At 42.0% G+C, this 27,193-nt stretch overlaps 1 protein-coding gene across 8 annotated transcripts in view; it reads left to right on the forward strand.

Moving 5' to 3' along the window:
- Nucleotides 1-27,193, forward strand: part of MYO5A (myosin VA) — a 99,534-nt gene that overhangs the window by 5,178 nt on the left and 67,163 nt on the right. For 7 of the 8 annotated variants that reach the window (XM_085588732.1, XM_085588731.1, XM_085588733.1 and 4 more), the window contains exons 2-4: nucleotides 15,673-15,783; nucleotides 16,821-16,992; nucleotides 22,310-22,454. In XM_085588732.1, the coding sequence (XP_085444858.1) occupies nucleotides 15,673-15,783; nucleotides 16,821-16,992; nucleotides 22,310-22,454 (428 nt within the window). Of the gene's footprint in view, nucleotides 1-15,672; nucleotides 15,784-16,820; nucleotides 16,997-22,309; nucleotides 22,455-27,193 lie in introns of those variants that run through there. The other variant, XM_085588739.1, reaches the window with a different exon arrangement.

Consider the following 27,193-nt stretch of genomic DNA (forward strand, 5'->3'; position numbering starts at 1 on the left):
TTGGAGAATTGTTTACCTGGGGTGAGTGCTTAGTTGGATTCTGGTGAAGATTGTTTGAGCCTGATGGCCAATCCAACCCACCTGGGGCTGGACTCTCAGAGAAGGTCACGAGTTGTGTTAGGGTTAGAGATAGAGTCAGAGAAAGTAGTATGTAGTTTTAGTATCCTCCTTTTATATAGAATATTAATGTATTTTAGCATAGTTATAATAAAGAAATAACTCAGCCTTCTGAATTGAGTCAGACATCATAATTTCTTCCCACTGGGTTCGCCTGCATTTACAATAGGCTCTGTTAGTTTCTTCCTTGTCTGGAGGTTCTGCGACATGTCCTTGTGGCCCCTAAATTCTGTATTCTGTGTGTCCACTGTCAGTGGACATCCTTTTCCCAAGCTTTTTTAACCTCCCAGTAGGCCTGAGATCACTGAAGCAGGTCAGGCCCCAAACCTTAACAAGGCAACTCTACCAACAAATACTTTGTCTTTCAAACACCTGGGCATCACTTAGAGCTTGTTAGCTGCTGTCTGTTTCACAGATTAAATCTTCTTTCCTGTTGATTAGACTTGAAAGTATAAGAAGATCAATCAGAGAATATCCTTAGGAAAATTTTTACATGTTCCACAGTTCACAGCAAAACTCTTGCATGTGCTCTCAGTGTTCTGTAAGCACTGAGCATATCCCTGTGTCTCACAGGGTGCCAGCTGAGTCCTGCCAGAGCGCTGGTGCCCGGCAGAGCTCAGTCCTGCAGGCACAGCTGGCCCTGCTCTGCCGGGGAGGGCTGGGAGCAGAGGGGCTCCTGCAAAATCCAACCTGAACTGTCAGGAATTGCCCCCCAGGCCAGTGAGCCTTCACAGGATGCTTTATAACTCTGCTCTGCCTCTTCTTAAAGCCCTGCACAGCACAGGGAGTATTTCAGTGGATTCTCTGCCTGGGAGACCTGCTGTGTCACTGGAATAAGCATGATGGCAGCTCTGCCAGTGACAAGCCATGGTGCTGTGCACCCATTTTATTCCTATTGCCTTAAATAAATGTGCTGGGGATATAATTACCCAACAGTCCAACAACACTTGGTTTAACCTAACCTTGACATTTTTCTATGTTTTTGTAAAAAAAAACCTGTTCTCTGTAGTCAGCCACAGTAGCTGAAGAAACTGAGAAAGCTCTTAGCTTTCCACCAGCACTTTTGTGACATGTCAGCAGTCTGTTGGTGAAATAAACTGAGCCTTGGGAAGCAAGGCAGGCCATGCTTTGAGCTGGAGCCCACCCTGTGCCAGAGCTGCTCCCCGGGATGTGAGCTTGTCTGGAGGAGGAGATGATGCCACCCTGGTGGAGTCAGAGACACCAAGCTGTTGGTGAAAGCTCCTGACAGCCCACAAATAGCTTCTGGGAGGGTGCATCCTGTAGTCCTAATGGACCACTGGAAGTTTAGCATCGTTTGGAGCTACTTTTGGGGAGGGTGTTAACAGCTTTATGTTTTAAAATGCTCTTCTTTTGGTTTTTGGCTTTTTTTTATTTTCTCCGTAGACCTAATCTTGAAAGTTTTGTGAGTTCTTTGTTACATGTAAAGAACTGTGAAGGTCTCGTTTATAATAATTGGTCTTGTTTCTTCAATTCTTTGCATATCATGTTAAAACATTTACCTGGTAATATTAGTGGATGATGTGGGATCCCTCCCCAAATTGTCACCAGCAGTGCTTGCAGAATAGTAATGTCTGTACCTGGAACTGCCACTGGTTATTCACAGGCTGTTTCTACTGCAGGGATTTGATAGCATGTACCACATGGGTTAAGTAAGGGATTACTCTTCTTTTTTAGATAAATAAATTATCAGATAAAGGGCTGCCAAGCTCCTGCTATGTCAGAAAATGTGTGTAATGACCACCATGATTATCTGTGGTTGAGCCAGAGAGCTCCAGGTTGAGTTGTAAGGGATAGACAGATGTACCCAACACAGGGTTTGCTTGTGGGGCCTTTGGGAGTTTAATTCTCTCCACGTGTTTTAATAACAAAGTTTGTCTTTATGAGACTCATTGCCTAATCAGTATTGAACTAAAGAAAGCATTTTTGTTATTGAAATGTGCTCATGGAGCCAGCTGAATTGGAGGAAGTCACACAAATGTCCAGTATCACATGGCTGCAGTGCCTATTTTTAGTAGGATTTGAGAAAAGCAAGAAGGCAGTGAGGTTAGGTGGTTTTGCTGGGAGGGAGGCAGTGTGCAGCTGGCAGGGCTGCCTGGGGCTGGGCCTGGAGCAGCTCTGCAAACCTGCAGGAGCCTGGGGTGGCCTGTGGGGACACTCAGAGAGTGGCAGGACGGGTCAGGTTGAAGGGACCACAGTGGTCATCTGGGCCAGCCTCCCTTCCGTAGGGCTGTCCCAACGCCAGGTTGTGTCCAGGTGGTTCTGACTGTCAGAAAGGGAGGGAGGCTCCACACCCTCTCTGGGCAGCCTCTTCCAGTGCTCACCCACTGCCAGTAAAGAAGTTCTTCCTCATAGTAGGTTGGAATTTCTGAGCATCAGTTTCTTCCTGCTGGCTCTTGTTGTGTTGCTCAGCACCACGGAGAAGAGCCTGGTCCATCCTCTTGGCATTTATACACATTATTGTATAAATATTATATTCATACAGTAATTCATGCACATTCATTAAATTTGGGTTTCATTCCTTGACAGCACAAAGTACACACGAGGAAATATTTAATTACTGAAGTTTTGCTTGTATTACTGGGGTCTTTGACAGCATGTATATCAGATGTTGCTGGTGTGAAAGGCATCTTGGCTAGAGGGGAGATGATGGACCCAGTTTTGCTAAGAGCTCCTCTGACAAAAGCGAGTCAGGGATTTGTTTTGTGCCTCTTGATTGAAGCCACCCTTACCTTGCTGCCAGTGGGGAGTTAGGGACGAGCAGAGTCTGAGCTCCTTTGCCTGGCTGGGTTTTCTTTCACGTGCTGGAAGGTGCAGAGGTTATGTCTGATCTAATTTTGTGCTCACTGTAGTGGAGCAGTGTTTACTAGTGCTTGACTCTGGCAGTGAGTGTTTGAGCAGCTGGGCCCAGGGCCAGGGAACAGCGTTTGGGCAAGGCTGTTGTTCCTGATGCTTCATTAGCAAGCTACTCAATGAGTTGAAGCAGCAGAATGCACCTTCTGCTTCTCTTCTCTGCTGCTGAAATAGCAAGGAACAGCTTCCTTGATATCCTTAATAATCCTTAATAATTGGTGATTGTTGTTGCAGGAAAATGTGGTGTTATGGTCAGAAATAAACCCACGGCTCTTGGAAATCTGCATCATGTCTGTGATGATGACTTTTTCATCAAACTGTGTCTTTCTGCTTCTTTCCATGGACCATACCCCCATTCAAGATATGCTAGAACAGGGATAATGTTTCTAAGAGTTTGGCTGGCTCTAATTGGTATCACACTTTTAAGCAAGTGGGAATGCACTAGGTGTGAAATTAAACCTGTTATCGAAAAGTCATGGGAGACAGAGAAAATTCGAAGTGTATGAGTTCACTGGCTCTTTGTACAGTAACTTTCCCTTTTGCTGGCTTCACTTGGAAGCTGCATCCACAATGCAGAGTTGTGTGATTGGGTTGCTAAGGCCTCGTTTGCCAACACTTGTGACAAGGCTTTTGGTGACTCCTGGCAGAGAGCAGGGCTACACCCTTTGCCTAGGACTGCATCATTTCCTCCTTGTTCTCAGCGTTCCTTGGATTTGCTTAACCCTGGCTTTGCCTAAGCCTGGTACTGGAAGGATTTCTCTTTGTCCCGTGTGAGTAATCACACATTGCTTCATTTTATGCTTTGAAATAGAGCACATAAATCTGAAAGATCAAGCCCTTTATTCTTTATTTCTTATGGCAGGGAAGTAACTTTGCTGTCCTACAGCTTTTGGGAATGATTTGTGCAGGAAAACAAACTAAAACATCCTGGGGATGTCTCTTGTCCAGTTCTCTGAGGAATGCTCAGTGTATGCAGCATTGCAATAAATTAGGACCTGTCTATTTGAAGCCCAGGTTTGATGTTTAATAACTAGAATGTATTTTCAGCAGAAACATCCACTTTCAGGACCCTGCCTTCTTATGGTGCCACTCATCTTTTTGCACAGTCTGTGTTTGCAATTTGCTCCAGGCAGCAGCCAAATGTGAAACGTGTGTGAGGTGTTTAACCTGGGCTGCCCAACACTGCGCAAACATGAAAACCACAGAGTTATCGAGCTGATGATGTTGGTAATTTTGGGTTCTTCCTGGTCATCCGGGTCATAATCTGGGCCTTTTCTGTCCCAGCACAGCTGCTTTGCTTGTTCTTAGAGCTAGCTGCAATGTTTAGTTGTTTGTTTCTATGTGTCAGCCTGTTTATAGACGAATGAAATATAAAGAAGAAGTCAATGCTGTTAAAACCGTCTGTGTGGGGTTTTTGTTGTTTTTTGGAGTTTTTTGTTTGTTTCTTTGCTTGGGTTTTTTTTGAAGAGGCTAAGTAGTTAGTGTGGTTACATTAGAGTGCCTTCCTTGCTGAATTGTGGATATTAAGGAGCTCAAAGGTAAGCACAGGAAACATTAGGTACTGCTAATGAAGTTTAAAGACTTCAGCTGAATGTCTGTGGATTGCAGACATTGACTGAACTTCCAATGTGAGCATCTGCAAATTTTAATGTAAATTTTGAAGAAGGTGCAAATTGATTACTTACAGTAACAGAGATACTGAGTTTTACACCTTCTGTTCTCCTTTATGGCATGGATTTAGTTTCTTTGGCCTGTTAGCCAGGAACAATAGCAAGACCTTTCCCCAAATAATAATGCTATGGAGGTACTCAAGGCTGGGGTAAAGCTTCTTAGAATGTTGAGGGAAAAGAAGGTACCAACATAATACCAAAACACAATTTTGAATGAGAAGTCACCATGATCATGGTGTGATGGAGGTGTGAATGGTTTGAGGGAGCATTGTAAAGATTAAACTGGAGGACTCAGTCAGGAATGCAGAATGCAGCTGTGTTTTTGTGCCTGTCAGCTCCATGTTTTTTGGTGAAAGTTGTTGCTACTTTCTGAACATCCTGAAAGCTGTTGCACTTCCCTCACTGCTCACCAAGCCTCCGTTTGTGCCTTTGAGCCCTGCTTCAGGTGTGGCTGTGGGTAGGTAGGGCTGTTAGGGTAATTCTTGTTGCCCTGGCAATTAGCAGATGTGGCTTGTTGGGTTTATTTAGCTCTTAGGGGGCAGTGGGGAGGGCTGAGAGCAGACTCTTCCCTGCTGCTTACTCTGTGCTCTGATGAGATTCCTCACTTTGAGATCAAATGTAAAGGCTGAAGCAGCATTGCTTTGCAGGGCTCTCATTCTGTGTTTGTAACAGCTACCACAGGGTAGGCATGGCATTTGATTTATCATGTTCTTTTCCAAGGCTGCTGTATGGGTAGATGTAAACTGCACATTTCTAGTTTGGCAGCCCTAAATATTGAAAAACAAGGACTTCTCATTTGAATGATGTGCATACCCGTGGCTATGAAGAATCATAAACTCTTACTCCAATTACCAGTGGTGTCCTTGAGTTCTTCCATTTGATTATCACAAGACAAGAGAATTTTGCAACTGCTTTGTGGTTTACAGAAGGACACTCTTGAGCTTTGTAGAGCTGGAGAAATAACCTAAAAATACTGTGAGGCAGAGTAACAATGAGGGAATTCATTGCCCCAACATGGCTTGTCACACGTTACTCTCTGCAGACTCCATGGGTTATTCAGAAGTGTCTTTAAAGCAGATGACCTCAGTTGTTTTGCTGAGGAAACCAAGAGAGAGAGATTCCCAAGTTGCCTTATGAGTTAGTATACAGCAGCACGAGGGAGATGGAAATGTGTTCCATGGAGATTGAACCTGTTTTGCCTGGAGAGGAAACACCAGCTGCCTCTGAAAGTGCTGAAAATTTCTGTTACAGGAGATATGGGATGGGAATAGAAGTTTTAGACTATATGTATGTTAAAGTAAGTACAATATGTTCAGTTGTTTTCTTGGTTTTCACATAGGCGTTTAGGTCTGTATAGCTAAACTTGTAAATGCATACCAGTATCATAGTATTACAGTGTAAGAGTTTATTAATAAGGATTTTCATTGAGTTTGGACTTATGATCCTGGACATAGATACATTAATATTTCAACCATGCCAGACATTAAATTAATTGTTTAGGAGATGGTCTCACTTAGAAAAAAACTTGCAAGAGGAGAAACAATTGCAGAAGTTGTTAGGATTTCATGTCTGAGTCTGTGACAGTCTCACACTTCAGAAATGTAAAGCTGATTTCAACTTCTTGCGAACAATCAAGGACAGAGCACTTGTAGAGAAAAGCAGTGGAATAGTTTCTCTAAGGCTAAATGTGGTATGGTTGAAAGTTTGCTTCAGCTGGTGTGACAGGGTGCAGGTTGCTCTCTGCAGAGGTGTTCCATCACCTGCCCTGCTGGCACCAGCACAGCCCTGCTGCCCTGAGCCCGGCCGGCCAGGGCAGGGAACGGCTGCTGCTCTTGCTGGGGACTTGTGGAGAGCAGCTCCATCCCACTAAACCCAGTTCTGCTTTCACAGCTTCCCCTGGTTGTTGTGGAGGAGGGGTAACCTTGGGGGGTTTGGCTCTGCTGGCTGGTCTTGAGTTTGAGCTTGCCAGGTCATTCATATCAGGCCACTCTGGTTTCCTTGTGTGGGCACTTGCTGTAAATTGCTGTTTAGTTCCCGTGCAAAACTGGTGGAACTAAATAAGGCTCCATTAGAGGTGCCTCACTGGTGTCAGCTTGCTGCTGTAGCAGAGCAGAAACGTGTCTGGGTGACAGCTACACTGGGTTAGCTGAGGAAAACTAGTTCTCCTTGAATAACTCAACAGAAGTCAGTAAAAGCTCTATTCTAATGATGCAGCTGCATCTCAGCTGGGGCTTCTGTGTTGGCCTAATAAAAAATACTCAGTTAATATTTGCTTTTTAAAACCTCAGTTTGGTGTTTTACTTCAAAGGTGGCTTTTTGGGGGCTAGGCGCTTTTGGACTTGAGCTCAACCTCATAGAAGGACTCTCAGAAAAGTACAGCCTTATCTACTCTCCAATATATTTCCTTTAATTTTTAACTTTTAAATTAAACTTTCACAGTTAAGTCAGCAATTGTCCATGTTCCAGATGTTCTACAGATGGCAGAAGATGTAGCCTTGTTTCACCTGTGTGAGCTGGGTGAGAAGTTATGGCCCCACGACTTCTTTCTCAGCAGGTTCTTGTCCCAAACTGTGGTGCTGTGGCACGGTGCAGTGCATCTGTCTGATCAGTCCAGCCCTTTGTTTTGCCATCCTGCATAAGCAAGTGCTGGATGCACCAAATAATGCCAAGGCAAGGCTGCAGATCTGTGCTGGGCAGGGGCACTGGGAGGGGAGGTTTCCTCCTGCTGTGTGTGAACCAGCAGCCCCAGGTGCCCCCAGCCCCTTCCCAGCACAGCAGCACCCAGGGGGTCTGGCTGTGAGGAGTGACCCAGGGGGTCTGGCTCCTGCCCCCCAGGCTTCTAGAAACTTTGGGGAAAATAGTTGTAGAAAAGATCTTAAATCCATCTGAGAACTCCTTGACAAAGTGAAATCAGCATTTAATTCTGTGACATCAGCATGAAAAATATGGAATAAACATGAGCGTCTGGACTGAATTTGGAAGTTATGTCTGTTTCTGCATTTATGCTGTCAAGTCTGTATTATAGCTTGCATCATCTTGATGTTGAAACAAAATCCTGCAGCCACTTGTTTTATTTGCCTTTACAATGTTTGTGTTATTGAATCTTAAGTTGAGATACCCATGCAGTTAATTGTGTTGAATATCTTTTTGTGTTCTTGGTTGTAGGCTTTTTAAAATAATTTTTAAATTGGAGCAGCATTCACTGTAAGCACATAAACATGAAATCGTGCATCCTTTTCCTAGTGAGGTTTCTTCAGTGCAACAAATCTCATTAGCTGAATATTCAGGGTAACTGAAGTTGTTTCATTTGCCCTTAAATTTCTTGTGGCCACTCTTGTACAATTCTTGTAACGTGTTTTTCAGGTTGGATGAATTGTGAGTTTTAAGGCAGACGTATAATTAACTTATTTTTGAAATCACTAGCATATTACTCCTTGTTAGCCTTCATTCTGGTGATATGGATTGAAATACAATACAGTATTTGCTTCTGTGTGTGGGTATGACCCCAAATGAAATTTTACATGAGTCAGAATATTTTCCTGTCTCTCAGCCTGAGGTAGGCATCACCCTTCTGCTCTGTGTTTTTGCAGATCTTACTGTGGTTGTTCAGCTGGTTTGTGTCTCAGGCAGTGTCCAGAACATTGGTGGGTTTGATCTCACTGTTACTGCCATCTTTTCTGGAGATTCTTCAGAGCTGCATTCATTCCTTTGACAGGTCTAGGAATCAAAACTCAAACACAAACTTTTCTTCAGTATTGCTGTTTCTGTGAATGTGTATTTTTAAGCCTGGTTTACTTTAAATGAGGTTTTTTGGGTTTTTTTTGAGAAACATACTGAATTAAATGAGAACAGCATCTGCATGGAATAAGATAGCAGTGCTGCTGTTTCTCTGAGGGTTTGTGGTGAGTTATTTGCTGCAGGTTTGGGGATGACTGGTGGAGAATGAGGCATCCAGTGGGCAGCCTCAGGCCAGAGGTGCAGGAGCATCACTCTGCCCTCCACATGGGCTTGTGGGAGTGGCAGGGACATGAGGAAGGGTGTAGCTCTGCTTCTCTTCTAACATTCTGGCCAGGCTGCTTTGTGAAACATCCTGTTTTTCTGTAGCTGATCGTGCAGCCTTGATGAAGCCCTCTCAGAAGCATCCTGCAGGCAAATGCAGCTGTACCCAGGCAGTCTGCGTGGGGCTCAGCATCCCAGCCCCGGGAGGTTGCAGAGCCCAAGGTGGAGCCCTGGCCACTGCCTGGGCATGGCTGGCACTTGGGGAGGCTGGAGAGGAGCTGTGAAAGGGATCTGTGAGGTGCCACAGGAGCTACAGAGCTGTTCCTGCATGCAGCAGCTTAGGGGGTGAATGAGCATTTTGACAGCTGAAGTATTGTTTGCGTTAATAACAGCTAAACCACATCTGTCTCCCTCTGTATGACATTTGAAGAGAAGGTCAAGTGCAATCAATATAAAATGTAGAAATCTGTGTTTTCAAAGGTGTAGAAAATGCTCAACTTTTAAACATTTCATGTGGTTTAATGCCTTAAAAGTGTTTCATGGGACCATTGTACCAGTTACAACCTTGGACTAGAACTCTTCTTTGATAGATTTGGTAGTTTAAAGTAAAACTACGTCTTTGGCCTTGATGACAGGCCCAAGGTGTAGATTTCCAGGGTGGTAATTGTCTCTGAATTTCAGTGTACATAGATATCCTGTGTTTGGGATTTAGGTTTTTTTGCATCCCTTTGAAGCAAGGTGAGGTTTCAGCTATGCAAATCAATGTTTTTCTAGTGGCTGATGATACAGACCTTGCTGCAGTGAATCTGTGTGGGATGCTGACAGATTTTACTTGTACCTTGTACAATCAAGGCATGTTTGGCAAAGGACATGTAAGTGGCTTTTGCTGTTGCAAGCCCCCAGGCCCCAGATACAAAGAATACTTTGTAAAAATGCTTAAAGGAAGGGAAGAAGGGAGGGAGGTGGGGCTTTTATAGCCTTATGATTCAAGTGTAGTGGCTATTTGCAGGGTAGATGAAGTACTCAAGTACAACAGACTTTTTCCCATTGGGCTGTATTCATGTGTGCAGGGTGTGGATGCAGTGCCTCACCTAAATTCCTGTGAGCCAGCTTTGCATGCCAGCATCCCTGCTATGTTGCTCCTAGTGGTGATATCCCAGGGGCAGCTCAGAGCCTGGGTCACTGCTGTCCCCTGGATTCTGTTTGGAGCTCTGCTTGTGGCTGGTCAGGAATTCCCATGAGACAGAATAATGCAGGGCTTTTGATCTTAGGAGGTCAGCTAACTCTGTGTTTTATCTGTTGTTCAGATAAAAAAATAAGACTAATTGTCACTTATATTTCCCTTACTGTATATGATGATATAAATTTCTTGTCAAATTAATTCAGGTCTTAAACTCTACAAGAGGTTTGTAAACTCTACACAAGAAGCTCTTGCTGAGCAGCAAGACAGAAAATACACTCCATGCCCAAAGAGTGTTACTACCTTTAAGAAAACTCTAATTTCTGTTTGGATTTTTTTTCAAAATTAATGATTTCATTTCCCTCTGGCCCTAAGAAGAATTAAGATGAGTTGGTCAGAGGTTTGCAGCAGCCCATTTGTCATGGGGATGCTCTACTTTCCAATCCTGCCTTGGCGTTTTGGGAGAGAAGAGTAAAGTCCTGTCTGACTTTTCGGCGTGCAGGCAGCAGCAGCACTCTGGTGCCAGGAGTGCAGTGTGTCCTCGGGACTGCCCGTGGGTCACAGGATGGCTGGCACAAATTTTACTGGTTTCAGCAGTGGGTGAAACAGGACTGCCTCCGGAGTGATTGTGATCTCTTTGTAGGAGATCCAGACTGGTCAAGTTAAGACTTGTGTTTGCCTGTTACTCAGCTGTTGATCTGCTTGTGCAGAGCTTATAAAAACTGAACTTTGCTGTTTCAAGTATTTCTAGGCTCAGTATTATTATCTTTGGTGGTGGCACTATGAACCAAGCATAGGGGAAAATATGAGGCTGAAAGGAAATTGTTCTAATAGCATCAAATTGTGTTTTCAAAGCAAGCCCAGCCAAGGAAATCCCAGAGCTCAGAAATCCTTTTGTAATAACTTTGCAATTAGCGAAGATCAGTTCAACACTTCTGCAGTGTGAACTTTGATGGCTTAGTGCTCTGTTTTGTTGTTATGCCCTACTAGCAGAGACAAGTCTTTTTCCAGCCTAGCAATGCAGCCTGCTCTCTCCAGGTGGCCATGTTCAGTCAGCAGCAAGTCCACATTGAATAATCTTGGTGAAGTTTGGCTTTAACTTTCACCAGCTGTTGCTGTTGCACTGGCTCCTTCAGCTAGTGCTGCCAGAATTGATGGTGTCTCTTTGATCCTGACATGAATGAGCTGATTTACTCCTGCCCAGACCGAGGTCATTCTTGAAAGGGAGGGGGGCAATGTCTCTCATACTTCTTTTCATGGTTAACATGTGAAAGACTGTGGCTTTTGAGGCTGTCTGTAAATAAAAAAGGAGATGATCTCTTCTGGAGTGAAAATCATGCCAGTTCACTTTAGGTCGTGCTGAGAAACTTGAGACAGCTTTCTCTGAGTTGAAATTTCCTTTTTCTTTCTAGGATGTAGCTCATTTAATGAATTCTTCAAACTCTTAGCCAAAGAGCTGTTGAGCTGGGAAGATAGCTGTATCACCTTCCTCTCTGTTTGTGATTGTGCAATGGAAGTAGAAAACTATTTGCCTGCTGACGAGACTCCTGAGCCTCTTGCATTGCTAATTCCATTTTGTCAGCAATGTCAATTAGTACTTCAAGAGGTTAATATCTCAGAAGAGAAGCTTTGTGAGTCATATGGTCTCATTTGATAGGTAATTGTTATAGTCTGCTGATTTATTCATGTGATCTAAAATGAAATCACGAGGTATGACAGAATACTGTGATTTTCTATCATATTTTCTTATTATATAAAATTTTAGTAATCCAGCCAGCCTTCTGACCCCCCAATAAGATGTGAAAACTTCTGTGTTTGTTTTCTGCTGCTCTTTCAGAGTTCTTTGTAGCTGTCTATAAACTCTTGCCCAGCTTGTCCTTCCTTGAACAAAGCACAGCACTTGACACTTCCAGAGGATTTTGGAGATGCTGGTTTGTTTGGTTTTTTTTTTAATGTTGGTCTGCTGAGGCTGGAAGAGAGTCTAGGCAGGAAATGAGATCTGAATTAGTCCTGTCATTATGCATTTAATTATTTATTTTCCTTCTGAATCCCAGGACATCTCCTTGGTATGCCTTCTGTTTTCACTCTGACTTTCAAACTGGCTGAGGTTAAGGGTGGTGCTGGAGGTGCCCTTTGCTGCTGTGTGCCCTCCCCAGCCTCTCCCATCTGCATCAGTGCTGAGCCACAGTCATACCCACAGAGGGAGGATAGCAAAGCTCATTTATTTGGGCCAAATCAGTACTGAAATATAAAGTGAAAGTGACACCAGTGGTAAACTCGGGCTGACATGAAATGTAGCAATATTTATCTAAAATTTTATTTCATGGCCTTGCCTGGAGTTAGTCATACTTGTATCTCCCCAATCAGAAGTTTTATTTTGGTGGTTCAAAATTTGCATTGAACTACTACGAAGAGTAATGTATTTATGGATCATAATTAGGATGATTAAACTAAAATTCATTTGACCCTTGCTGTAATTTACATTGTCATTTCAGTGCTAGAATTTAGACAGCATAGTAATTTTTGAACCAGAATTTCCTTCCCTTTTTAGAAGGCTGATTTGTAAATCATTGGCTCTAGAATTTAATCTTATTTTAGCCTTATTCTAAAATTGTCATAAACCCAATTTTATATAGCAGATATCAGAGTAAGTAAGGTGTTTCCCAAGAAAGGCCCTTGGTCCTGTTTCCACCAGTGTTGGGGCTTTGTTTTTCTCTGTAGGGTTGGATCCCAGTAAAGGCCAGGCAGCAGTGGAATTTTAGTATCAACTGATTATATAAAAGCATGAAAATCTGATTTTGCAAAACATTCTGCTAAGTTAATGAGGTGAAAATGTTGAGAAATTATTCAGTACTTATAATTAGGAACATCTCTGTCTTTCCTCCCACCCATTCCTTTTACCAGGTGTTTTCTTTGGCAGGGATTTAAGGCTAGGCACTGGTGCTGGAGCTAAAAAGCTCCAGCCTGGCGCTCATAGGATGGCTTTAATATCTGTGGGGTTGTGTCATGGAAGCTTCTGCTGTCTGTAGTGGCTCAGTTTCTATGGTGATCTGTTTTCTGCTTTCTCTTTCCCCTCTCTAGATGGTATAAAATGTACAGTTTTAGCTGGATAAATTAAAGATGCTTGTTTCATGTTGCTATAGACTGCTTGGTTAGAAAATGCTGCACAACATTTGCTGCTTCAGGTTATCAGCATTTGTCTTTCAGGCTGCTGCTTTCTTAGGTTAGGGAACTTTTCTTTTTCTTTTCTTTCCTAAAGGACTCCAGCCTGCTGATTCCTTCTGCTGGACAACATTTAAATGCTTTCCTCTGTCACATTTACTTTGCTTTCTGTTAATTCCTTGGAAGGAATATCCTATCAGAAATATTGGGGGTGAGGAACAGAAATATTGGGAATGGAACCTGGTCAAAGTGTGGTATGCATTCAGTCTTCAGCTGTGTCTGATGCTGGAGCATCTTTTGTTAAACTGAAAAAAAACTTACCTGATTTCTCGCAAGGTTTTGGTTTTTAGCTTTTTGGGCTTTTTTTAAATAAAAGAATTCTGAGAACAGGTGTTGTGTGCTATGTTTGACTATATGGATCTTACGAATTATTGATTTTAGGATTTGAAATTATTATGTGAAATTGTGACTTGAAATTGCTATTATATGAAATCATAAATTTATGATTTATTTAGTTCTACAAAGTATCTTTTGTTTCAGTCCAAGTAGAAAGGAAAGAAAACATTGTTCTTTAGCATGCTACTTGACTTTAATGTGGCACCTCTACTGTCAAGTCCTGTTTAATTATTTTGGACTCATTATAGTTTCTGTGGGTTTGTGCTTGCATTGCACATACACCCGTTAGCACAGACCTTCATTTCACTTCAAAGTTCCTTCCCTTGTGAATTAGGGATGCAGAGGGGCTGAAAACAACTTACCCAAGTGCCCAAACCATGCCTTCTGCTGCTGCTTTCCTCTGTTACACAGTGCTCTGTGATTGGCAGGAGCACATAGTGAGTAATTGCTTGGGCATCTTTTGTTTTTTCAAATAATTTATCTCCTGGGGAGTAGGGAAAAGATTCTATAAATAATACAGTAATGCAGCACTTTTGCACTGAAAACACTAACAAATACATATGAAACTAACGAAATTCAAAGAAAATAAGCCACACAAGCACAAATTGACTACAAAGGCAAAGCTTCTTGTCTTTTTATAAAGGGCTGGCAGTAACACCCAGTGATGATGGAGAAAAGCCAGGTATGGGAGCATGACATACTGTGTAGTGGGAATGATGAAAGTGAGTTTTTATTTATTTCATTGTCCTTCTCCTTTCACTTGGCTTATGTGTGTGGGTAGGTGTTGAGGGTAAAAGCATTGATTTAGGCTGTTGTAAATTCCTTATGTGCAGTGTCCTTAAGGATGATCACAGGGATGGGAAACAAGTTGTTTCCTGAAGCTGAGAATTCCTGCGGGCACTGAGCCTCCCTGGCAGCTCCAGCTGCAGGTGCACTTCCCTCCCTGGCCCAGGGGCTGGGGCTTCATGGTCCTGCTCCCCAAACTGCTGCTCAACACCTTTTATCATTCCCTGTCTTGCAACAAGAAAGCAATATGAAGTTTTTCATGAAGTCTTTCAGAAAATCCCTAGCAGAAACAGTTTCTAATTTTCTGTAGTGGGAAAACTGGGTTAATAAGGGAAAAAAAAGCCCTTCAGCATTCTTTGAGGCAGAGGAAGCTATACATAAAAAAGTTGTGTAAGATTAGGTGGTGAAGCTGCACGACCAAATGCAGTTTTCTGTGCCGTCAAATGCCATGCTTTGACAAATACATTATAGTTATTTTGAAATAAGTTAGTGGACTGAGAATGTTTTGCAATGAGGTGCATGAATGCACCTCCAGGGCCAAGAAGCTGCTTTGTGTGCAAAGGTGTGGCTGTGGTGTGATCTCAGTGCTCTCTAGGCATAGCAGGAGCATTGCTTCAGGAGCTTGAGCATGTTAAAAATATTACAGCCTTTTCCTTGTTCTACTCAAGAGCTGTTTTCATGTGTGTATTTGCATGTTCCCGTGACTGTAAGTGACCAGCTGGTTTCTGTACAGCTTTAATTGATTCTTGAATATCAGGTAACAATTGTATCTTCACTCATTGAAAAATATGAATATTCTTGCTGGTTTTGAAAAGAAATCATATGTTTGCACTGGGTCACTTTTATGAATAAAGTTTGTATGAAGATGGTTGTTAATGGGAATCTGGTTTGTTGTTGGATTTTTTCTTTTATCTGGAGGCCTTTTCAAGCAAATCTTTCAGGTTCTTTTTCTTTCTGCATTCTAAATATAATCAGTTTTAAACTAGCTGTGTTTGTAACTACAAAGGAAGAGCTTTTAACACTTGATCAGGCAGCTTTGCCTAAATTAACACAGATGGGCTGAAGATTCTCTTTGGGGAAAAAGAAGACAAAATGGCTCTGTAAAATTATGCTACAAATGCATTTAGAACGTACTCAAAAGAATTACTCCAAGGAATCTTTTCGGATAGTCAAATTTTTGATATTTCTGCTGATTTTTTTTTTTTTTTACTTTGTAGATTTTCACCATTGAATGTGTATCTTGGAATACCTTCTGCATGGAAAATGCCTTTTTCTCTCTGTGTAGGCAATAAAATTATGCTTGTGCAGCCATTTATCAGTAGAACAAGTTATTCACCTCTGATGTACTAATTAACTTGCCTCTTGCTTAAGGGTTTGTCTGTTAAACATGTATTTAAAAAAGAAAAAAAATCATTTTAGTGTCATTTATTTCAATGATTTAACTATAGTGCAAGCAAAGCTCATGGATCTTTTGCTGTTGTTATATTGCAGTATGCCAGGGTTTGGATCCCTGATCCAGAGGAGGTGTGGAAGTCAGCAGAACTTCTCAAAGATTATAAACCTGGAGATAAATTCCTTCAGCTTAGACTTGAAGATGGCAAGGTAAGTCTGTGTATTGTTTGTAAGCTGATAGCTCTTGTTCTTAACGAGAGTCTGATGTTCCTATTGCAGGAAGCTCTACTGTCAAAATATATCTGTATTTAGGTGTGTGCAGTTGGTTTTGTCCACTCACTTCCTGCAGCATTTTTTTGGTGTGATAAATTTTACTGTTTAGTTACAGAAGTGAATTTTGCCTTGTTTTTAAAATAAAATAAAAAGCAATTTATTTTATCCTCTTCCTGTTATGTTAGTGGCATCATCTTTTTCTACTTAGGCCATTAAACATATAGCCCTGGTTTGCTGTTCCAGAGAGACAGGGTTGCTAGGAGAACAGTGTTGCAGAGGAAGAGCTGTGACTTTTAAGCTGAACATAACCAACAGAAAATTAATAAAGATAAAAAAGGCAAGGATTAAGAGCATTACAAAGGAGATGCTGTGTACTGTGTTGAGAAATGATGACATGTCCATGTACAGCTCATGTCCTTTGAGTTTTTTTTCATGGAAATAGCAGGTAAACAAAGTGATTTTAGATCTAGAGACAGATGCAATTAGGAAATCTATATTAGAGATGAATTTATTTCTGAAAAAAGTTCTAGGTAGCATTTTTTCCAGTATTTGTGTTCTTCATGGTGTTCTGCCAACGTTCCTATGTTGTGTTACCACACATGAAGCTGGCTATAGATTGGTGGGAATCTTCTTCTCCTGCCTGTTCCACTCAAGAGGAAGACAATAGGGAAGAGCTGATTTGATTTATGATATAGCATATTTTGGCTTAATAAAAAGATATGGCAGCAAAAGCATGGGGTTTACTTAAGTAATAATCTTAAAGGTGGTGTCTATATAGAGTTGGTGTCTATATACATATAGAAACCCCCTCTGGGAAGTTTTAAATGACGTTTTTGGAGAAAGAACTGCTAACTCAAAACACCAGAGAACTGAAATCGTGCGTTGTGGGTTTTTTACCTTTTATGTTTTGCTGGGAGGAGCTGAGTGAGGAAACCTAGCCACCAGCTGTTTGAAGTGTGTCCGTGTGATTTCAGGACCTGGAGTACAGCCTCGATCCGAAGACGAAGGAGCTGCCGCCCCTGCGGAACCCTGACATCCTGGTTGGTGAGAATGACCTGACAGCACTCAGCTACCTGCACGAACCTGCTGTCCTGCACAACCTCAAAGTTCGCTTCATAGACTCCAAACTCATCTACACCTACTGTGGCAAGTACTGTCTTCCACACCATAGCCTTGACAGAGAATGCCCTGGGCAGGAAAAGGAAAGTTGTCTGTTGATATGTCTGCCTTTCACTTAAAATCTTTCAGTGACACGGCATGCTGGACTATTCTCAGGGAAATCACTATGTTTGTGGTCATTAATGGACTGGAGAATATTGAGGTTCAGAGAAAATTGACTTCACTGTATGTTCCTCTAGCTCCCCAGTAGAATCTGTTTATAAAATGTGTATTCAGCAATTTTTGCTTCACGGTGGGATTCCTGTCTGGTTGGTGTTCCCCTTAAGCTTGCTCAGGTTGAGCTAGGTGGGAGGAGGCTAACACACTGCAGATGTAGGGGCTGGCCTTGCTCTTTGGTGAGTTTGTGGCCCACCTATAATTGCCTACCCCTGCACTGAGCTCCTCCATTTCTTTAGAAGACATCAGTTTATTTTCTTTTTCATGTTTTTCCGATCAGATAGAAGTGAATTTGTTCATGAGCCATGGCTTGTCTTACCAGTTACAATTGATCTTGGTTTTAAAAATAACATTTAACTCACAGCAGAGGTTATCCAAACTTGTAATTGCCTGTGGTATTTTCAGATGGCCAAAATGGAGGAGAGTTACTTAAATAATCACTTTATGATAAAGTGCAAAATTGCAACTGAATGGTCTGTTTTAAAAATAAACATTGTGGAGTAGTTTAGGCTTGAAATTTAGATCTTATGCTTCTGGGCTTTTTTTTTTCTATGTGTGCATATGTTTATTTTAACATAACTTTTCAATAAGATGAGCAGCACGTTAAACATGTGATGGACAGACAGAGGCATTAACATCCTGCCACATTTTGCTCACGCTGGCTGCTCCTAATCTGCAGATGCTCAGCAGGACACATCTGTTCCCAGTCAGTGACCAGCCCACAGGGGACTGGCTCAGACTTTGCCACCCCCTGCTTGCAGCCAGACTTCACTCCCATGGGAGTGGGTGATGATTCACACTGCAGCTCATCCAGTCATGCAGTTGGAGCACAGAATAATTTAGGTTGGAAGAGACCTCTGGAAATCTTCAGTGAATCTTCCTACTGAAGTCTGACCAGATCAGGTTGCTCAGGGCTTGGACCAGCTCAAGTGTCTGGGTATTTGAGTATCTCCAGTGATGCCTCTCTGGGCAGCCCCTGCTGAGGGTGCACCTTGTGTCCCAGCACTGGAAACTGCCTCAGTTCCCCAGTGCAGACATGATCTGTGCTTCTTCCCCAAGTGCCCCCATGGCAAAACTCCTGTGTGAAAAGGCTTTTGTACAACTGGAGCCTCATGGCCTGAGCTTGGAAGGGGTTTTCAGTCTCAGTTTCATGGTCCCCTAACACCACCATACCCCCTCTCACAAGCCTGTCTGGGTTGTGTCCTGGCTGCTTGCAGACAGGCTCTGTGCTGAGCAGCATTTAAGAGGCTTTCAAAAGGAATGTGTTGTCTGTTGGTTGTTTCCCTATGTTTGGGAAAACATGAAAAAGATACATTTAAAGTATTCCCCAGTGCAGCTGTAGTCGTGGTTTTGGCTGGTTCTATCATTCCTCGTGGGGCTGGGAGGCTTTAGCTCTCCATGGCTGGGTCTGCCAGAGGGCCTGGAGCTGGGTGGGCTGGTTTGCTTCCAGACAAGACTCAAGTGGTTCTGGGGGCTGCTGGGATGTTTGTCAGAAATGTGTGGGGGCTCCTGGTGCTCAGAGAGGAGGAGGTGTCAGAGGTTCAGCGCTGCTGAGGAGCGTGGTGTGTGGATTTATTCACTTGGGATCTAGGCAGGTCTGCGCTGTGTTACAGGCTGAGCAAAACAGAGTTGGCACGTCAGCCCCTAAAAACCTGATCCTTTGGCCACAGACATCCACCTTTCAGACTTCTCCGAAGCCAGGAGATGTCTTCCTCATAAGACAGGACAGCTGGACTGGACAAACGCACATCAAACCAATATGGTTAATCAAACGTTCTCCGTTTATTACTGAGATGTTTATATACACTTCTATATAATTTACAGTTTACAAAGGCAAGCTCATTGGCAAGCTAACATTTTGTCTTTGTCTTAAGGTGGCCTAAACCTCACACTATAAACCTGTACTACTTCACACCCAGACAGCCCAGTGCTCCCCATCACACTTTAATACAATTTCTAACTGCGCCACAAACTCTTAATTTCTAACTGCGCCACAGGCCGGAAGGCCTCACAAGGCCCAGATCTGAGGCCTAGGCTGGAGTAGCTCAAATCTCACTCCAGACATAAATCACGTCCTCTGTCTCTCAGAAATGCTGCAACACTTCTCCATGAGTTCCCATCCTGCTGCAGGTTATTCCCCTCTGCAAAGATTATTGCCCTGGAGCTCAGCCTCAGGGGGGGCTGCATTTGCCTCCTTAATGTGGCTCTCACTCAGCCAGGTCAGTTTAAATCGCCTGTGAAGGTGGTTTGAGCTAACCCAGTTTGTGCAGCCCAAAGGAGACTAAAACCATTCAATCCATCAAGAGAATCACATAACAATATTCTCAACAGTAGAACTGGAACAGCAACGCGTGGATGGATAGTTGTCCAGGGCCCTAGAAATGAATTCAACCATGCTGTCTTAGTGTAATATGTCAAGTTAATATTAAATTATTTAAAATTGCACTTTGAAGTAATTCTAACTTTTAAACAGAAAACCTGCTGATTTTTTAATTTCAAGTCAGCCTTTCCCCAGCAACTCAACTTTGCTTTACGGTTGGAAACGTGAAATGAGGAATTAATGAAGGAAGTTGAAAAGTTAGAAAGGAAAATTTGAATGCTTACATGGAAAAACTGCTGTGGCTGTGATGAAAACTCAGTGAATCTTGCTGGCTAGTTCAGATTAGTATAAAGTACTGCTTTCTCTGCAGGAGAGCAAACTTTAATTAAAATTAAGAAGTTGCTTATATTTATGTTCAGTTTGGCCACAGACAGGTGAGTATGTACAAGGTGTAGGAATTAGATAGGCTTACTTTGGGCATATATCAAGAAGAATGGCACCAAGAGTAGCCAGAGCTCAATTCAGTGTAATTGTAAGAACAAAAATACACATAAATCTAAGAAAGGCCATATTTCTTAAAATAGCAATATGATTTAGCAGAGATAAAGAGAAGTTATATGTAAATTAATCTGGATTATAGCCCTGTGAGGCAGACTGATTTCAAAATTCTACAGAAGGCAAATAATTCCTAACTCACTTGTTTTGGTTATTTCCAGATGGTAGTTGCTTGTAGATTTTACAGATTGCTATTGAAGTTAAATGTTTTAATATGCTGGAGACTTGTCACAGGGTTGCTTGTTCCCAATTCAAGGGTTTATTTTTGCCAGCGTAACCAAAAGCAGGAGGGAATTGTCGGAAGTCTCACACAGATTTTGTAATGTCTCTTTGATGAGACTTGCAGGCCTGAGAGGCTCAGCTCAGTGGTGCACTGTATTTCACTTTTTACTGCTTTTTCTAAGGGCAGATGTTAAAAATTGACACGCAAAATATTCCTTGAGTCTTGTAGTACTGAGGTTGCATCCTGTCCCTAACCCCCCACTCTGATTTTTTGGTTCATCAATGCAGCATTAGAACTTGGCATAAATGTTTATAGAGATTTTTCACTGGGGCTCCTGAGTCATTTCAGCGAAGTTGTGGCTGATGGAAAAACACCAACTCTGCTCACATGGGCGTGTCGAGACATAAAACTTGCCTTGTATTTGAGGAAATAGATCAAGGTCTCTCAGATCTCTCCCTAAAACATCTTGTTTAATGTTTTTGCTATGGTTTGTGCTTGATCTATAGCTGCATGAAAGGGTTTAAAAATTGGTTGATGCTCCCAGCAGTGCCAGACTGTAGGTGCTTTCATTTCCCTTCTCCCAGCTTTTCCATGGAAAATTTCTTCGATAGACATCACAAGACTGTAATCTGCAGAGAGCTGGGATCAGCACTGAGGAAGTCTGTGTGTGCAAGAGTGAATTTCAGAGTAAATTTAGAAGCAAGTTGAGTGCTATGGCAACGCTTCGGAGGCAGGTTCTTCAGGGTGGGTTATCCAAGTGTGCTTGGTGCAGTCACTGTGCAGCCATCTCCAGCTGCACTGGCACACTTAGGCACCAAAATACATACACAGAATAAGAAAGTCTGTTTTTAAAATGTCTAGAGTTAAAATTAGAGGGGTTGTTTTTCCCCCTTATCACCTCGTCAAGGTGAGGAAGACTTGCCATGTCAAGGTGAGGAAGACTTGCCATGTCAAGGGTTCACAGTGTGCCTGTCACAGCTGGGTCTCACTGGTCAGTGATTCCCCCCCTGCACAGAACAGGTAACTTTCCCTGCCTGTTGTAAATGCTGCAGGAGAGATGGTTACAAGGAATCTTTGTCAGATTATCCCTGTGGGTAGAGCAATCCTCACTTCTCATGAAAAAGAGAATTGTCCCAAAAACATTTGAGGTCTCACTATCTGTGGCAAGGAAGTTTGTGAAGAGTAAGACTTAAGTTTTCCTGTGCAGGGAGAGTAAAAGAATGGCATTAATTTATTTAGAAATGCTGTAGTGATGAGTTGTATTAAAAAAACAGATATGTATTTAATTGTTATGGAAAAACTAGAAAATGGGAGGTGTGAGTACATGCTCAGATATATCAGATGAGGGTGTTCTGGTGCCTTCTAGAGCTATAATTGCCTAATTTCCTGACATCCTGACATGAATGGGTGCTGCTCTCTGTCAGCCCTATGAAATATGTCTCCTGTTTGGATTTTAGATGCCTTTAACCAGGAGGTTGTCCTGCCTGATTGGCAGAGGTGCCCTGGAACCCAAATTACACTGTGTCTGTACATTGTTGCTTATTGCAAAAACTGAGGATGTTATTCTTTCACAACAGCTGAAGGGTTAACAGGCTGCACATATCCAAACTGGCAGTCAGTGAGACCACCCAGCAGTTACACTTCACAAATGAGAGTGTCACTGGTAATTCAGAGTAAAACACAGGGAAATACAATGTACATTCATTGGGTTACTGTACTGAACAGGCAGTATTTCAAGACCACATTCTGAGTCTCTTTGGATTGTGCATTCTAACTTTGGGAAAGATAGAAAGAAAAGGTAAAATGTTATCCTTGATGTGTTTACCAAAGCAAGGGAGAAGTAAACTTGTGGCACTTTGTGTGTGCAAAACTTCATTCAGAATAAATATCTGTTGAAATCAGTAATATCAGGTCCTTATTCTTTAACATTTTTAGAAAGATTAGATCAATAGCTAATGTTAAAACCATTTTTGCTTTGGTTTATTTTGAAACAACTATTAATCATTCCTTTTGTTTAATTTCCTTTGTAGGTATTGTTTTAGTGGCCATAAATCCTTATGAACAGCTGCCTATCTATGGAGAAGATATCATCAATGCCTACAGTGGCCAAAATATGGGGGATATGGATCCACATATCTTTGCAGTGGCTGAAGAAGCATACAAACAGATGGCCAGGTTTGTAGACCAGAGTCTTCAAGTCACTGTTTTCCTGAAAGGAATAAAACAAAGTTTCTGGCTAATGCTCTTCTCTTTAATTTATAGCTTGTGGAGTATTTTGCAATATCTCTCTTTTAGCCAGTGTTTTAGTACGTTTCACAAGGGGAAAGTTGCCTTAGTGAACAGTTAAGCTTTATAAATGCCATGGAGATCATGGCTACTGACACTTAGCAGGTGTTACCACAGATCTTGTCAGTATTTAGGGCTAAAATTAGCCCTGTGCTTTATATGATTGTTTTTTTAATTTGGTTAGCAAAATTAGGAGGTATGTTTAATTGTCAGTGAATTATTAAAGAGAAAAGGGCCAGGTTCTCAGCTGCTTTGTGCTTGTATGTGATACTGACAAGAGAAAAGGCATCACTGGGTTTATGAGTGCTATTACAGTCTCCTGGTTGTGTCAGAAATGTCCCAGCTACGTGATCTGCCTGTGGCTGCTGTTGACTGGAATTAAGAGGGAGCAGAGGGACGTTTGCTCTTTGTCCTTAGAAACTGAGTCTCTAAGGAGACTGCAACAGCTGTGCAGGAAATCCTCATTTTGTTAGCTGTTGCATCAAAATGAATTTGTCACCCAAGGGCAGTGGTTGGCAGGAACTTCTTCCCCTTAGCCCCAAGAGCCTGCAGTTAGGGGAGCTTTTGAAATATTTCATTTCTAGGATAAAGTCTTTTGGGCTGCTGTGTGGTCTTTGGTTGGCAAGTTGCTCCCTGGTATCCTCACTGCTTAGCTTCAAGCTGTTGGTATCATTTTCCTTGCTGGTAATGCAGCTCATGATGAAATTAATCAAGTAAAACACTGAAAAATCTCTGGATTATTTGTGATGGCCCTTAAGCTATACTGCAAGTGGGGGAGGCAAGAGGAGAATGTGCTGACAATTATGAAATCTTCATGTTTGAAATCAGTTATCTGTTCATTTAAGAACCTTAAGAACTAGACTAGTGGATGGATAGAATGGATAAAATGCATGGAATGGATAAAATGTTTGTCACGTGCACATCTGGATACAGTGATCTGCAATACCCAGGAAATAAGATAATTTCAAAATAAAACAGTTCAGTGCAAAATTTCATGACTTAGGGTAATTGCAAGTGTTTCAAAAATACCCTTGTCTTGGTTTAACTCCAGACAGCAACTCAGTACCACACAGCCACTGGCTTACTCCTCCCTTCCTCACTGGGATGGGGAAGAGAAACTCATGGGTTGAAGTAAGACCAGGTTAATAATTGAAATAAAGTAAAATAATACAAAATAATAACAACAACAGTACTAGCAATGAAAAGGAAAGAGAGAAAGAGGAGTAAAACCCAAGAAAAAGAAGTGATGTACAGTAAAATTGCTCACCAGCTGCTGACCAATGCTCAGCCATTCCCCAAGCAGCCATCAGCTGCTCACAGCCACCTCCTCCAGTTTATATCCTCAGTGTGGAAAGTCCCCTGGCCAGCTGGGCTCAGCTGTCCTGGCTGTGCTCCCTCTCAGCTCCTTGTGCACCTGCCAGAGCCTGAGACTCTGACATGTCCCTGCCTGCAGGTGAGCAATGCCCAGCACCAGCCAAGGTGTCACTGCGGTGTCACCATTATTCCCAGAACTCCAAAGTGCAGCACTGCACCAGCTGCTAGGAAGAAAATTGCCTCTATTCCAGCTGAAACCAGGACAGCTCTATACCCACACTGTTGAATGGCAAAGATATTTGCCTTACTTCCTTTCTGCTCAGAAAATAGATGCATAATCTGGTGTGGAAATACAAAGGCAAAACTGTTACGATAGTCACATCTTCTTCATGCCTCTTTCATCATTGTGGTTTTAAACAGACTTGGTTCTCAAGTCCCTCTAAAAGCTGTACAAAATAAAACTTTATTAACCTTATTTCATGTCTGAGGCTTGGTACAGTGGTCTAAAATTATAGTCAGTGATGGCTGTTATCCAAATTCACAGAAATTTTGTTCTTAATAGTAACCAGGGGAAGTAAGAGGTAGGAGAGGGATCAGTCTCCACAGGCTGACTCTAGCCCCTGACTGAAGTGGGCTGACCTCTTACTGCTGCTGAAATATCAGAAAAGCTGGAGCACCTGTGTGCCTGTGCAGTGGAGATGTCTGTCTGCCACCAGTGGCATTCTCTGCTGATGGGCAGACTCGGGGGCTGAGATTTTGGCTCCAGTTTCCTCTGTGGCTTTTCCTTTTTGCATTAATTACCTGTCTTCAGCTCTCACTGCAGCCTCCGGCAGTTCTGCTGTCCTGAATAACAACAAACAAGATGTGGTAGGAGTTCCTTTTTGGAACAAGTAATGAGAAATTCTATGACTGTGGAGATTAGCTTAAATAAACCTTCTGAATTATTTAATTAATTAGTCTCTCTGTTATAAACAATTTGTTATTCTTTATGACTGACAGTACTTTCATAGTTGCAAAATGAAATCTGGGCACACAATGCAACTGAAAAAAATCTCTACACTGAAGTAACAATTTAATTGTTTTACCTCTTCAATGTTTATTTCCTTTTCTAATTTTTTGGGGATTTTTTTACCTTGTTTTTATGGACTTTTTCTGTCATTACAACATACCAGTTTTGATAATTGAATTTAGTTTTCTATTGCTGCTTACAATTACTAAATCCCACCCTTTACCTTCACTGATGTTTTTTATACTCTGAACAAATCACCTTTTACTTCTGAATTATGAAGTTAGAGAAAAACAACTCCAGTTTTATATTTCTGCAGCTGACTATTTAAAAATGAAAATCAGATTGTCTGTGACTGCTGTATTAACATTTTAATAAGTGCATTGCATATTCATGTGGTAGCTACTCATATGGCATTAATCTGCATTTATGTGTGTAATTGGTGAGGTCTTTTTTCTCTTGTTTCTGATCTTTCATAACTCCATGTTTAAATGATCACTGGAATAGTCATGATGCTCCTATCCTTAAGGCTTCAGTGAACTCTTCTAAATATTTATTCCTTAGGCCTTCTTGTTAATTTATAATTTAGTGATTTAGAGTTTGTTCTTTCCAGCTTTATTGCTTCATCTGCTGCAGCTGAGAAACTCCATCCATGTGCATGGTTAACTAAATCATCTCTGGAGCCTTCTTCAGCCAAAGAAAAGCCCCATGGCAGAAATCTGGAAAGCCAGTGATTCAGTATTTGCATTGTATTTTCAGAAAAAATACAGTGCAGAAATGTTGCCCACTGTAGTGCCAGGGATGGAGCTCACATCTGGCTTGTGCATGAGAAACGATGCACAGCAATTGCTTGGGGTTGATTGCAGTGTAAAGCAGCACATAAACCTTTGCATGTGGCATTTCCTGCTGAGTGGGAACCAAATTTTGGGTGCCTGCTGCTGGGAAGTGCTGGGCCTGTTTGAGCCTCTTTATTTCCTCTTCCTGCAGCACTTCTGTCACCACTTTCTAGTGGGGAGGAGCATGGCTTGTCTTTACCCATAGCCAACAGTAAAATAAGTGGTACTGTGTGCTTGGTAGCTTGGCTTTTTCAGTGCAGGAAAACATGCACAGCTCTTAAGACTAATCTCATTTTGGATTATTTTTTCTTTCCTTTGCCCCTTTCCCTTCTCTTCCTTTGTTGTCATCTGTCTTTGTATATTTTTCCATTTCTCTCTCCTTCTCCTGCTGCTCCTCTGCACAGACAGCTTTGTTTCAGACACCTTTCCTCTGCTGTGCCTAAAATAAGCAATGATCTAGTTTTACAGCTGCACTTAAAGTGTGTTAGGCTTAGGGCTCTGACTGCTTCATCCTTATCAGTAACTGCATTGGTCTGGGCTGTATGAACCTGCAGACTGTGAGGGTTTGGAGCAGGTTTCCTGCTCTGTCCAAGGACTGTCCCAGTGGGAGGGAGCAGGATAATTTGGCTGGGACATGGCCATGTGGCTTTTGTGGTTTGGCTCTGTAGGTACACAACTTCTGTGCAGAGTGTTTGGTTCTGTAGGTACAGAACTTTTGTGCAGAGTGTTTGGTTCTGTAGGTACAGAACTTTTGTGCAGAGTGTTTGGTTCTGTAGGTACAGCTCTAACAAGCTGTGCTTTTGGAGAGAGCTGGGACTGCACTCACAGGGCTCTCCTCAGCCATGGCAGTGGATAGCTCACTCCATTTGGGTGAATTTATATGGGTTTGGGACTGCTTAAGTAAGATGAGTGACGCAGCAGGAAGAAAATCCTTATGGAAGGATGTATTTTTGTCCCAGAAATATAAACCTCAATGTCAGCATGTGGGTGTTTGCATAAGTTGATTCCTTTGAGCTGCATGCAATTCATGCCACTTTTGTATGTCAGTGTTTCCAAATTGTTAACAAAACCCAAGTTCAGTCTTCAGTTACCCTTCTGTGGTAATTATGAAAATTGAAGCAAAGCTTCAGTTGCCAAACGTTTTATTTTTTATTTTCAATTACAACTTCTGTAGGAATCATAACTGTCAACAGGTGCAGCTCATTTTCTTTGTAATAGTCAATAGAATATTCAATAAAATGTTAACTCTGTGGTTTGCAATAAGATGTTGATTATTATACTCTTGTAACTGTTAAGAATTCCATCAATGTGTTAATGTATGAGACATACGATTATCAGTCTCCTAACATTATCAGGGAAAAATCACTCCTTCACAGGATTCTTTCCCCTGCCTAGTGATGGTATATTGCAGTAATTAAGATAATGCATTTTTTTTAATCAGCACTTTATTGCTCTGATTTGTTCCATCCTAC

Source organism: Lonchura striata, chromosome 10 (assembly GCF_050655825.1).
Source record: "Lonchura striata isolate lonStrDom1 chromosome 10, ASM5065582v1, whole genome shotgun sequence".
In the NCBI taxonomy this organism is placed as follows: Eukaryota; Metazoa; Chordata; class Aves; order Passeriformes; family Estrildidae; genus Lonchura; species Lonchura striata.